The 13,205-nt window shown below is 39.2% G+C and overlaps 1 protein-coding gene across 1 annotated transcript; it reads left to right on the forward strand.

Annotated features, from left to right (window-relative positions):
- Positions 1-11,215: 11,215 nt before the first annotated feature.
- On the forward strand, positions 11,216-12,534 carry LOC140823035 (putative GEM-like protein 8). The gene is made up of 3 exons (XM_073184115.1): positions 11,216-11,537; positions 11,752-12,014; positions 12,098-12,534. The coding sequence occupies exons 1-3, from the start codon at positions 11,393-11,395 to the stop codon at positions 12,272-12,274; spliced, it is 585 nt and encodes a 194-aa protein (XP_073040216.1). The 5' UTR covers positions 11,216-11,392; the 3' UTR covers positions 12,275-12,534.
- Positions 12,535-13,205: the final 671 nt, after the last annotated feature.

Below are 13,205 nucleotides of genomic sequence, written 5' to 3' on the forward strand. Positions count from 1 at the left end.
CGGGAACGGGTCCGTGGACCTACTGTATAAGAATCGAAATTTTCAATGTCAAAAATTTATTTTATTTTTTTTATTTTTTTTTAAAATCAAATATACTACCCGCACCCAAATGTTATACCATGCATGTACAATTCTATAAATCTAGAACTCAAATTTTAAACTCAATCAAGCGCACAAGTTGCAAGAATTGTACAGAAACTTCCCTGGTCTGTGCGAGATTTTGAAAATCGATCGCCTTGATAAATTCTCCCACACCTCATAAATTCCACCGCCAGTAGATAAATTACCTGCACCACCATTCATTGAGATGAGCTCTCGAGCAATGCTAGAAAAACAAAAAGAAAGTAAACTAGAACAGATAAAATAAACTAAAACAAGAAAGAAAAATAAGATTAAACACTGGGTTGCCTCCCAGTAAGCGCTAAATTTAGAGTCGATAGCCTGACTGTACTCCCTTGATTCAGTTTGGATCCTGCAGATCCAGTGTGGTCGGCTCATTGGGTATGGCACCACCATGGTAAACCTTCAGCCTATGCCCATTCACTTTAAATGCTCCAGTCGCTTCGCTAGTGATCTCCACTGTCCCATAAGGGAAAACTTGCGTGATGGTATATGGTCCTGACCACCGTGAACGCAACTTACCTGGCATCAACTTCAGTCTAGAATTATATAATAGTACATGTTGTCCCACCGCAAATTCTCGACCGACAATGTTCTGATCATGCCAGCGTTTGGTTTTCTCTTTGTAAAGCTTGGCATTCTCATAAGCCTCCAACCGAAACTCATCCAATTCATTCAACTGCAGCACTCTATCATCACCTGTGGCTTTAGCATCAAAATTCAGAAATTTAGTTGCCCAATAAGCCTTATGTTCAAGTTCTACAAGTAGGTGACATGACTTTCCATACAACAATTTAAAAGGAGACATGCCGATGGGGGTTTTAAAAGCAGTGCGGTATGCCCACAGTGCGTCGTCAAGTTTGCTAGACCATTCTTTCCTTGAAGCACCGACAGTCTTCTCAAGAATGCGCTTAATCTCTCGATTTGATACCTCGACTTGGCCACTAGTCTGGGGATGGTAAGGTGTAGCCACCTTATGTCGGACCCCATACTTTGCCAACAGACTGTCGAATTGGCGATTGCAGAAATGAGTACCCCCATCGCTAATAATGGCTCTAGGTGTTCCAAAACGTGAAAAAATGTTTTTCTTTAAAAATTGAACAACCACCTTAGAGTCATTAGTTTTGCATGCAAGTGCTTCCACCCACTTAGATACATAGTCTACAGCCACCAATATATACTTGTTCCCAAAAGAAACCGGGAACGGACCCATGAAATCTATACCCCAAACATCAAATATCTCACATACCAAAATATTATTAAGAGGCATTTCATGTCTTCTAGAGATATTACCTGTGCGCTGACAATTTGTAACATACTCATGCGCATCCTTAAACAAAGTAGGCCAATAAAAACAAGACTGGAGGACTTTGGACGCAGTTCTAGTTGTTCCAAAATGGCCCCCAGCCGGACCAGCATGACAATGAAACAAAATTTCACTTACCTCTTCTTGGGGGATACATCTACGAATTATACCGTCTGCACATATTCTAAACAAATAAGGGTCCTCCCACAAATAATATTTCAAATCAGAGAAAAATTTCTTCTTTTGCTGGTATGTAAAATGGGGAGGAATGAACTTACTTGATAGATAATTAACAAAGTCGGCATACCATGGTAGACTGTTGATCGCAAACAGTTGCTCATCTAGAAAACTGTCTCCAATAAGGCCAGTGTCTTGAATAGGATTCTCCAATCGTGAGAGGTGATCTGCAACTTGATTCTCAGTCCCCTTCCTATCGATTATCGTCAAGTCAAATTCCTGCAGAAGAAGGATCCAACGAATTAGCCTTGGTTTCGCATCTTTTTTAGACATTAAGTATTTCAAGGCTGAATGATCGGTGTGCACGACAACTTTGCTCCCTATTAAATATGATCGAAATTTATCCAGAGCAAAAACTACAGCAAGAAGCTCCTTTTCCATAGTGGCATAGTTCAGTTGAGCAGCGGACAGTGTCATACTAGCATAGTAAATGACATGGATGCATTTTTCTCTCTTTTGTCCCAACACTGCCCCTAGAGCGGTGTCGCTTGCGTCACACATCACCTCAAATGGCGACCCCCAATCGGGTGCTATCATCACAGGTGCGGTGATCAACTTCTCCTTCAGGGCCCGAAATGCCTGCACACACTCATCAGAAAAATTAAATGGCACATATTTTATCAGCAAATTGGTCAGTGGCTTAGAAATGCAGGAAAAATCTTTGATAAAACGTCTATAAAACCCTGCATGTCCTAAAAAACTACGCACTCCTCTGATATTTGTTGGGGCTGGGAGTTTTTCAATTACTTCAATTTTTGCCTTATCAACTTCAATCCCATTTTCAGAAATTTTGTGCCCCAACACTATCCCCTCTCTCACCATAAAGTGGCATTTTTCCCAGTTCAGCACCAAATTTGACTCCTCACATCTCTCCAAAACTTTAGACAAATTAATCAAACAAGTATCGAATGAAGAGCCAAATATAGAAAAATCGTCCATAAATATTTCAATGAAGTCCTCAATCATATCATGGAAAATTGCCATCATGCATCGTTGGAAGGTTGCTGGTGCGTTACATAGACCGAATGTCATTCGTTTATATGCAAATGTCCCATAAGGACAAGTAAAAGTGGTTTTCTCCTGATCTTCAGGGTCAAAAGGAATTTGCATATAACCTGAATAACCATCCAGGAAACAGTAAAAAGGATGTCCAGCTAATCTTTCCAACATTTGATCAATAAAAGGGAGGGGGAAGTGGTCTTTACGGGTGGCATCATTAAGTTTTCTATAATCAATGCAAACACGCCACCCTGTAACAGTTCTAGTAAGGATCAATTCATTATTCTCATTCTTGACAACAGTGATCCCACCCTTTTTTGGAACTACTTGCACTGGACTAACCCACCTACTATCATAAATCGGGTAAATAATACCTGCGTCCAGTAGCTTAATCACCTCTTTCTTTACCACCTCTTGCATAGCTGGGTTCAGTCGTCTTTGAGGTTGGGTAGAAGTCTTGTGGTCAGCCTCCATCAGAATTTTGTGCATGCACATGGATGAACTGATCCCCTTGATGTCTGCAATGCTCCAACCTATTGCTTTGATATTATCCCTCAGAACTCGCAGCAGCTTTTCCTCCTCCAAACCTGTCAAAATAGATGAGACAATTACCGACAGTTTATCATTGTCAAGCAAAAATAAATATTTCAAATGAGAAGGAAGAGGTTTCATCTCTAAGATTGGGGCTTCTTCAATGGATGACCTTAAAGGTCTTGGGACATGCCCAAGCTCCCCAATACTAGAGTTTACCGTTCTCGAAATCGGTCTGCCTGCTTCCAGATAAAGCATGTATTCCTTAATATCCTCATTCTCCAACTCTCCTGAACATGAATCAGTCAAACAAACCTCCGAAGGATCTTCACCTATCAGTACCTGCAAACTACATTCAAAAAGCTCGTCAGTAGCATCAATTCTAAAACAATCAGATTTATCATTAGGATATTTGATGGACTGAAAAACATTAAACACCACACTCTCATCATTCAGTCTCAACACCAACTCACCCTTTTGTACATCTATCAGAGCTTTCCCAGTGGCTAAAAATGGTCTTCCTAAAATTAGAGAAATCTCACGATCTTCTTCCATGTCTAACACAACAAAATCCACTGGAAAAATAAACTTGTCAACTTTCACCAACACATCCTCTACAACTCCCCTAGGAAATTTAATTGATCTATCAGCTAACTGTAGGGAAATTGTAGTTGGTTTCACTTCACCTATCCCTAGCTTCTCGAAACATGAATAAGGCATCAAGTTAATGCTTGCACCTAAATCACACAAAGCTTTAGCAAAAAATGAAGTTCCTATGGTACAGGGAGTAGAGAAACTACCTGGATCCTTAAGCTTTGGAGGTAATTTATTTTGTAAAATAGCAGAACATTCCTCCGAAAGCTTAACTGTCTCAAAGTCAACCAATTTCCTCTTGTTTGATAAGATTTCTTTAAGAAATTTTGCATATGAGGGCATTTGAGCTAAAGCTTCTGCAAATGGGATATTTATGTGCAGCTTTTTGAAAATCTCAAGGAATTTTGAAAATTGAGTATCCAATTGCAGTTGCTTAGCTCTTTGGGGAAAGGGGAGCGAATTAATATCAACATTGGAGTTCAAGTTTAGGGACTTACCTTTCTCCTTCGTGTCATTGGATCCTTGCTTTGATGACTCCTTCTCCTTCGCATATTTATCGACATCAACCACCTCTTGCTTTATGGGAGACGTCACCGTGACTGCATTGACACCTTTAGGATTCTTTTCCGTGTCACTAGGTAGTGAACCCGGAGCTCGTGTAGCCATCTGTGTCGCTAGCTGCCCTAGTTAAGTCTCCACTCTTTGCATCATGGCATCATGATTTTGCCATCTCATCTCATTCCCTGCTATGTACTTTGCAAGCATGTCCTCAAGGTTTGACTTGCCATCTTGTGGCTTGAAACCGGGCGGCATAGAGGGTCCAACACCTTGTGGGGGCTTAGGTGGTTGTTGAGGAGGCTTTTGCTGCATAGGATGTTGTGGAGGATTAAACTGTAATGGCACAACAGCATTTTCTGACGGTCTCCATCCGAAATTTGGATGATTCCTCCAGCCTGGATTATACGAGAAACTGTATGGATTGTTTTGCTGACGCCCCTGGTTTCCCAAATAATTTACTGAATCCCCTCCAAAACACTGTATTTCCTCACAAGGCATATCCGGCATGAATGGCATGTCACAAGATGGACCACCAACTATTTCAGCATTTCCTTGGATCTGATTCACTGACTTGACTGGTATTGACTTCTGCGCTTGTAACTGTGCCATCTGATGTGTCAATCCATCAAGTTTCGCTGTAATCGCTGTCAAAGCATCCATCTCAAGGAATCCGACCTTCTTCTCCCTTCGGTTATCTTGCCAACCCACATTGCTTTCCGCCATATTTGAAATGATTTCAAGTGCTGCGGTTGGCGTTTTCCTGTATAAACTCCCATTTGTTGCCGCATCAAGCATAGATCTCACAGAAGGATCTACCCCATAGTAAAATGTCTCCACCTGCTGGCCTACTGAAAAACCATGTCTTGGGCACATTCTCAACATCTTTTTAAACCTCGCCCATCCTGAATTCAGTGATTCCCCATCTCTCTGTCTAAATGAAGTGATTTCATTTCGCAGTTGTGTAATCTTAGTAGGGGGAAAATACCTGTGCATGAAGAACTCAACTAGCCCATCCCAAGTAGTGATAGAACCAGCTGGAAGGTCGCGAAGCCACTCCATAGCTTCTCCTTGCAAGGAGAATGGAAATAGTCTGAGTCGAATGGCATCAGTACTCACCCCATTGCACTTGATCGTATCACATATTGACAGAAAATTCTCCAGATGTGCATTGGGGTCTTCAGATGGTGCTCCACCAAACTTTACTTGCATTTGGATCATCTGGATGATGCCTGGCTTCAGCTCGAATGTATTTGTAACGAACCGTATTCTACACTACTTAAAATTTGCGGAAAAATTTTAAATTTTCTTAAATAAAAACATTCATACGGTCGTCACTCAACATTCATAAAAATAAATCTCACAATCATCCGTCACCAATAAAATTTTGCTAAAATAAACTGTCTCAAAACGTCTCGCGTTCAAATCAAAACATCAGAGTATTTTAAAAATTTGCATAAACATAAACTTGCGGTCCTCGGGTTTAGCCTGCCACTCAGCCCAAGCCTGCCCCTTGGTCATCACCTCCTGTCTCCTCAACATAGTCACCTGCATCGATCAAGTCTAGTGAGTCTAAAGACTCAACCCGTATAAACTGGAAATAACGAGTAATACGTAATAAAACCACATGCAACTTGAAAATATGACATACATACTTGGAACTTGAACTTGCATAATAAACTTGAACATACGTACATACATACTTCGACGTGCCATAACTTAAACTTTTCATAAACATGCTGCATACTTGAACATACTTTAACATACATAACTTCATCATTTTGCGTAGAGGATGTTTCAAAGCAAGTGACCCGTAACATAAATGAGCCTGATCAGACTATACCACAGTACTGGGCTGACAGGGACGTATCCGCTGCCGCATACATAAGATCCCTGTTCATAATTTAACAGGTCAGTTGATCCACGTTCATAATTTAACGCTTCACAACCACGATCTAACCCGTTCATAATTTAACGGGCGGATTGGTCCCCGTTCATAATTTAACGCTTTCCAATCCTAACATAATTTGGTCACAAGACATTTAGCATACCTCAAAAACTAAAAAAATGTTTTCTTGCACGTCAACATACTTACTTGGCGTTGAGGGATTCGTTGGACTTCGACTGGGGCCGTTGCTGCTACTTACTAACGTGAATTTCATACTTAACTTGCATTACTTAGACGTAGAAAACTCATGCTTACTCTCAAGCTCAATCATATCTTAGGACCTTCTACAATTTCCCACGACACGCCCTTAATAATCTTTGCACTAACCCATAACATCTAACTTAAAATGAACTTACAAATATTTCCCAAAAACAAGGGTACACGGACCCCGTGCTTGGGTCCGGGAGAGGGTCCGTGTACGTACTGCCTAGAGTGTGTCGGAAAACGGAAGGGGCACGGACCCCGTGCTCGGGTCCGGATGGGGGTCCGTGTAGACTCTGGAAGAAGACATTGAAAGGAAAGCAAAGGCACGGACCCCGTGTCAGGGTCCGGGTGAGGGTCCGTGTAGGTACTGGAAATAGACACTAAGTGAAACCCAAAGGCACGGACCCCGTGCCCTCATCCGTGCAGGGGTCCGTGCTGTCTCGCAAAATTGACACTGAAGGAATAACAAAGGCACGGACCCCGTGCCTGGGTCCGTGTTTGGGTCCGTGTTCGCTCGTTGCTTCGAAACCTGCGAGAAAACTTATGCACCTGCCTAATCTCCCAATTGCACATCAATGGAACGAAATTTACCATCTTAGGACTCTTCTTAGAACACCATAACATTGCATCAAAACTTATACAAACACCTCACAATACGACGTCCACTATACTACACAACGCAACACCAATTATGCAATTAACCTCAATCCCTTTCCTACAACGTTAAACTCATTCAAACGCCTAACAACTTGCATCAAAATCTTAAAAATACACCAAACCTCAAAACTAGCATGCTTATACGCAGCAACGATCGCCCGTCAGTTTCCAACGAAGCCTGCAACACTGAAACTTCAAGAATTATCAAAATCATAACTTTTCTGAAACGCAGTTTGAGCAGTCCCACGAAAAATGCCATAACTCACTCAATATTTGTCCAAAAATTTCGAATCATATATCAAATCGAAGGTATCGAAAAGTTACACGTTTTTGCCGTTGAAAGTTTTCCCAAAATATGAACAGAAAATCGCAGTTTTGACATGAACAGTAAAAAATTGAGTTTTAGATCTAAAAATTTTCCTTCGAAATTGATCCGATTCATGATCCGCTCAAACTACTATCATCATACATAACTTTTACGCATAAAAATCGACACAACGCATAATATGACTTGATCGACACAGCAAGAACAGAGTATACGTGCCTTTTTGATGATAACGTTACCGAAAGACGACACCGAAGCGGAGATAGGAGCGAGGTTGATCCGGGACGAACGTGGCGCTCAAATCTTTGAATAAAATGCAACAAAAAGCTGCTGGAAATCGAAGGGAGAAGGGGCGGCAGCTTCTTGCTCAAGAACCCTAGATTTACTTTCTTTTAAAAAAAATAATAAAACTAGAGTGAATTGTTGTGTGTGTGTTAGGCGCTAATTAGTGTGTGCAAAAGTGTGTGTGTGCGTGAGTTTTGCTGTGTGTAAAAGTGGGTTTGTGTGTGTTTTTAATTAAAAGTTGCTAATTGACTAAATGACAATTCTAATTAAAAATACTAACTTTCTCTTAACTAAAGCACACTCTAATAAAAATAAATGGTACAAATGCTAGACTTAAAAGTTTAAAAGTTCTAAAATTACTTAATAATTATCTTATACTTTAAAATACTAACATCTCATAAAATACTAAATCTTAAAAGTTTTAAACTCTCAAAATTTGCTAAATAAAGATTTAGGATCAAAAGTGCTTAAACTCACTACATTATTTAAAATGCCCCCAAACTCAACTAAAAATAAAATACCATCTTTAAAATTGCCAAAAATCGTCACCGGGTCTTTTCCTCAATCCCGCCTCGAATGAACGCCTGAAACATGAAACTCAATAGACATTTTAACGTGCATCACATAAACATAAATAATTTAAAATAATGCATTTAAATAAATCATGCATCGCCAAAACTCACTTAAAATTAATTTAAATGATTTAATAATTAAATGAATGCATGAGTTATAGGTGTATTAAATTTGGGCACTACAGTATTTGCCTGAATCGTAGGGCGGATGATACTAGAACCATACCCTCCAAATGCTGGCCTATGAAGCTCCATCAGAGTGCGATTATCCTCTTCCCCGGCCATTTCCTCAACTTCTGGTTTATGGTCCAAATCAGATTCTGCTTCAGATTCAAATTCCAGAGTCAAGTTGTTATTCCTTCGAGCTCTGCGGATACTGCGGAGAGTGCTTTCAATCTCAAGATCAAGTGGCACTAGATTCCTGACGTCTTGAGCACGGCTCATATAACACGAGCTAACCCCTGAAATCAAAAATTTAAGTGCACGATTTAAGCTCCAAGAGAGAATAAGTAGAATAAGCAAAGGTAATTAAAATGCTAAAGAAAGAATAAAATAAAAAAAATTTAAACTAAGAGTAAAAGCCTAGTCTCAAACAAATAATTTATCCTAATATCAAATAAATAGTCCCCGGCAACGGCGCCAAAAACTTGACCGACGATTTCGGTTGGGATTAATTCTAGCAAGCGGACTTGGTCAAGTTATAGTAAATGGACGAACAGTCCAAGTATCGATCCCACAGAGACTATTATTTAATTACTAAGATTCGATTATTTTATTTAATCTAGGCAAACAAGAGCGAACGATTGATTATTATTTCAACTAAGCGAATTTTTAAACGAATTTATTCTAATGTAATAACGAAAGCAAATATCAGAGAAGCTTGGACGCGGGATTTTCAAATTTAAATAGAATGACCGGGAACACACAACGGTAACAAACTCTGATTAAATTCAAGCACTGGAATTATTCGACTAGCAATTATTCGAAGTCACGATGTAATCCTCTAATTTAATTATAAATCTATTTCTAGAATTTATAATCCTATTTTCATTTAACAGTCCAATTATTTCTAATTGAATTTAATTAAACAAAAACGCATGCATCAACTATAGAATTACAGCTGTCGCCTAAAATCGCACACTGAAACCGAATACTATTTCTAGTCGGTTTAACCGTGTGTTGATTAATATTTTTGAAGCTAAATTTCAATCTATTCCCTTTCGAGTCAAGATCGAACAACAAACATGCAATTTAATTGGCCAAATCAAAAGCACGAAAATTACGCAAACATTGATCAATAACAAGAGATAATTATGAATTGAACGATCCAACGAATAAACAAAATCAGGCGTTTGTCCCTATCGTGGTCCCGATCACAAGAAGAACTACTCCATAAATTCAACACTAAAATCAAGTTCAATGTTTGAATTCATGTCTAAGAAAATAAGAAAATAAAAGAGAAGAGAAATCTCAATGACGGTGCGCGGATCTTGCGTGTGAATTGCGCTGTTTTCGCCCAAGTCGCCGCCGTCTTCAAATAGTTCAAAGCTTGCGCTCTTCTTTTCTCTCCAAGTCGGCTGCTTTCTGAATTTTTTCAACAACCCTATTCTTTCTCTCGATTTTCCCTTTTATTCTTCCTCTAAATCTCGAGCAAATCTTCGTCAAAATCTCGATCTGATATTGCACACACGGACCCCGTGCCTGCATCCGGAGAGGGGTCCGTGTAGGCTCTGGATTTTTTTTCTTTCTCGAGAATGACTGACACGGACCCCGTGCAGGGGTCCGTCTGGAGATCCGTCCACATACTGTAAGTTGGGTTCTCGGGTGATGAGGGACACGGACCCCGTGTAGGGGTCCGTCAAGGCTCTGTAAATTGCATCTTGCAACTGAATGGCACGGACCTGTCTCCGGGGTCCGTGCCTGGGTCCGTGTCTCTTCGGCAAAATTCTTCTTTTGTGGTTGAATGACACGGATCCGTGTAAGGGTCTGTGTTTGGTTCATGCTTTCTTCCTATTCTTCCGGGTATTTCTGACGTGGCATTGCGGAGTTTGACATTTCTTTCACTTCTTTGGTTTTCACCCTCTTTTGGTCAAACCTGCAAATAGCCATAATGAGACGAAATAAGCGCAAAACTCGGAATAAAAATGCCAGATAAGCACGAATACGACAAAATAAAATCCCTAAAATGTTATTTAATTCGTGCTTATCAGTCGACCCACGCTGTCGAGCCAATGACAGTCCCAATACATTGGGTCCACTAAATTGGTTTTAGGTTGACATATCTCGATTTGGGGAAAAAGACACATAAATTTTAATTAGGGGAAGATGTGTGTCGAATGAGAAGAAAAAGAAGGAGAGAATTAATTAAGTTAAAAGTTTAATTGCAGTTAATGTAATAATCAAAAGTCAACTCTCGTGAGACGGTATCACGAATCTTTATCTTTGAGACGGGTCAACCCTACCGATATTCAGCATAAAAAGTAATACTCTTAGCATAAAAAATAATATTTTTTCATGGATGACCTAAATAAGACATCTGTTTCACAAAATACGACTCGTGAGACCGTCTTATACAAGTTTTTGCCAAAAAAAAAAATTTTATATTTCAACAACATCGCTGCAACTCCATCTCAGAACAGCAGAAACGTGAGATGAAGTTATAACGCTGACTTCATTTCAGCTTTGATCATGCTCTTAGTATCTATCATCTCTTGAAATAATTTGCGCACATATATTTTTACATTAGCAACAAGTACTTTACCAATTTCGTTGAATTGAGGAATGGGGTTGTGGGTCCGAAGAAGATGACATGAGATGAAATATGAGGGCCGCTTCCCATCCAATCTATCAAGTTTCAAATACAATAATAGAGTAAACAAATAATGGTCATACTTTTCTTGCCACTTTCCTCGTCTTCTTTAAACAATTATACACAGAAATTGTACAATAATAATATCTTCGTAAAAGAAAACGATTTCAAAAGCCCCCTCCCCCATAAACGATCCAGTTTAATTTCAACGGTCAACCGAAACCATTAAACCAGTTGGTTCGTTACAGGAATGGAGAAGAAGGATGAAGATCAGTTCCATCATCCCTTGAATGCAGAAAGTTCTTTGTCTGAACCTGTCACCCCCTCCTATTCAGATCGCAATAACAAGTCTCAAAGAAAGGGCACCAGTTTTGCTTTCAGAATCCGGGAACACGGTACTCTCTGACTATAATTTGATCATGTAAACGGATTTTGTACATGGGTTTTGAATCTATTGGAGATCCCATGGGCAATTCCCGACTAAAATCTTGTGAAATAATAAAAGTGAGGTGTATATTTATGTTTTTAGTCAGAATCCTTTTTAATCAAACACAAGGGACTTTATATTATATCTGATTTTTGTGTATGTAAAATGGGGTAAATTTGCAGTGAGGTTGGGGCCAAGATTTTCTGAAACAGTGAAAGGGAAGCTAAATTTGATCAAGAAAGGAGGAAGAGAAAAGATTTTTAAAGACATATTTGGTTTGAGCCAAGGGGAGAAACTTCTCAAGGCGTCTCAATGCTACCTGTCAACAACTGCTGGCCCAATTGCTGGGAATCTCTTCATCTCCTCGCAAAAAATTGGTTTCTTGAGCGAAAGATCCATAACTGTCCACTCTTCTTCTGGGGGGATTATCCGAACTCCTTACAAGGTAATCACTAAATCATATTCTTTAACTTGGATGTATGGTTCCCATTCGAGTACTTTCATGGCTATTATTCGATTTTTGTACAGCTTTCGATACCTTTGAAGAAGATCAAAGGAGCAAATGAAAGTGAGAACGTGAACAATCCGTCTCAGAAGTACATAGAAATAGTGACGCACGACAATTTTGAATTCTGGTTCTTGGGATTTGTAAGATATGAGAAGGCCCTCAACAATCTTCAGACTGCTATTTCCATGTCCACATAGCTAGATAGATATGCCATTTTCGGACTTCTTTTTCCCTTTTTCTTTCGTCAATGTTCTTGGACCGACAAGCTCAGGAGACGTGCTTCTAAACAAACTTAGGACTCGGTTCTTGAGTCTAATCGAAAGTCGGGGTCCTTGTTTAAGCTAGAGCGGTTTGAACGTAGGAATTATTAATTAATTCAAGGTGAAATGCAATGTAATATCTAGGAGAACTCGTGTTTGCTTGTACGTTAATCAATTTTTGTTTCATTGTTCTACAAGTTCTTGCTGGGATGATTGAATCTTTTATACAGGTATACGAATAATTTTCTAAACTCATGTTTTCTTTACTACTTATTGTTGGATCTCGGTTTTCTACGCGCCCAAACGCAGCGGAAGTTTAAAATTTTATTTTTATTTTGACAATCAAAATATATTTGGGCGCTCGTATGATTTAAATCAAAACATTCATAGGGCGTTAGAATCGTTATACCTTTGGTGAATAAATCACTGGACACCAACCGATCCGGTATAATAGATCTGGCTCTTGATGAATCCCTACGAACTTTCTTCAAGAAATCCTCCTATCAAGTCCACGACTAGATTGCTTGATCCTCTTCTAATTTGCACTAGAAAAGTAGAAGAGATTTTACGTAGGAGAGAAATAATTGAGAGACGGCTCAAACCCTTTTCTTGAAAAGTTGGCAAAAAAATTTTGGAGAATTTTATTGTGATTGTCGAGAATCACAAATAAGAATTGTGGTTGGTGGCTAGGGTTTTTTTTTTTTTGTTTGCATTTGTTATTTATAATTAAATTAAACCCTAATTACATAATTAACATTAATGGGCTTGATTTAATTAATTGAACTAGTCCAACTAGTTTAATTAATTTAATCAAAGCCTATTAAAACTTTAATTATTTATTATGTTGGACTTGTACTCCTACAAGCCC

Source organism: Primulina eburnea, chromosome 2, assembly GCF_022965805.1.
Source record: "Primulina eburnea isolate SZY01 chromosome 2, ASM2296580v1, whole genome shotgun sequence".
Classification (NCBI taxonomy): Eukaryota; Viridiplantae; Streptophyta; class Magnoliopsida; order Lamiales; family Gesneriaceae; genus Primulina; species Primulina eburnea.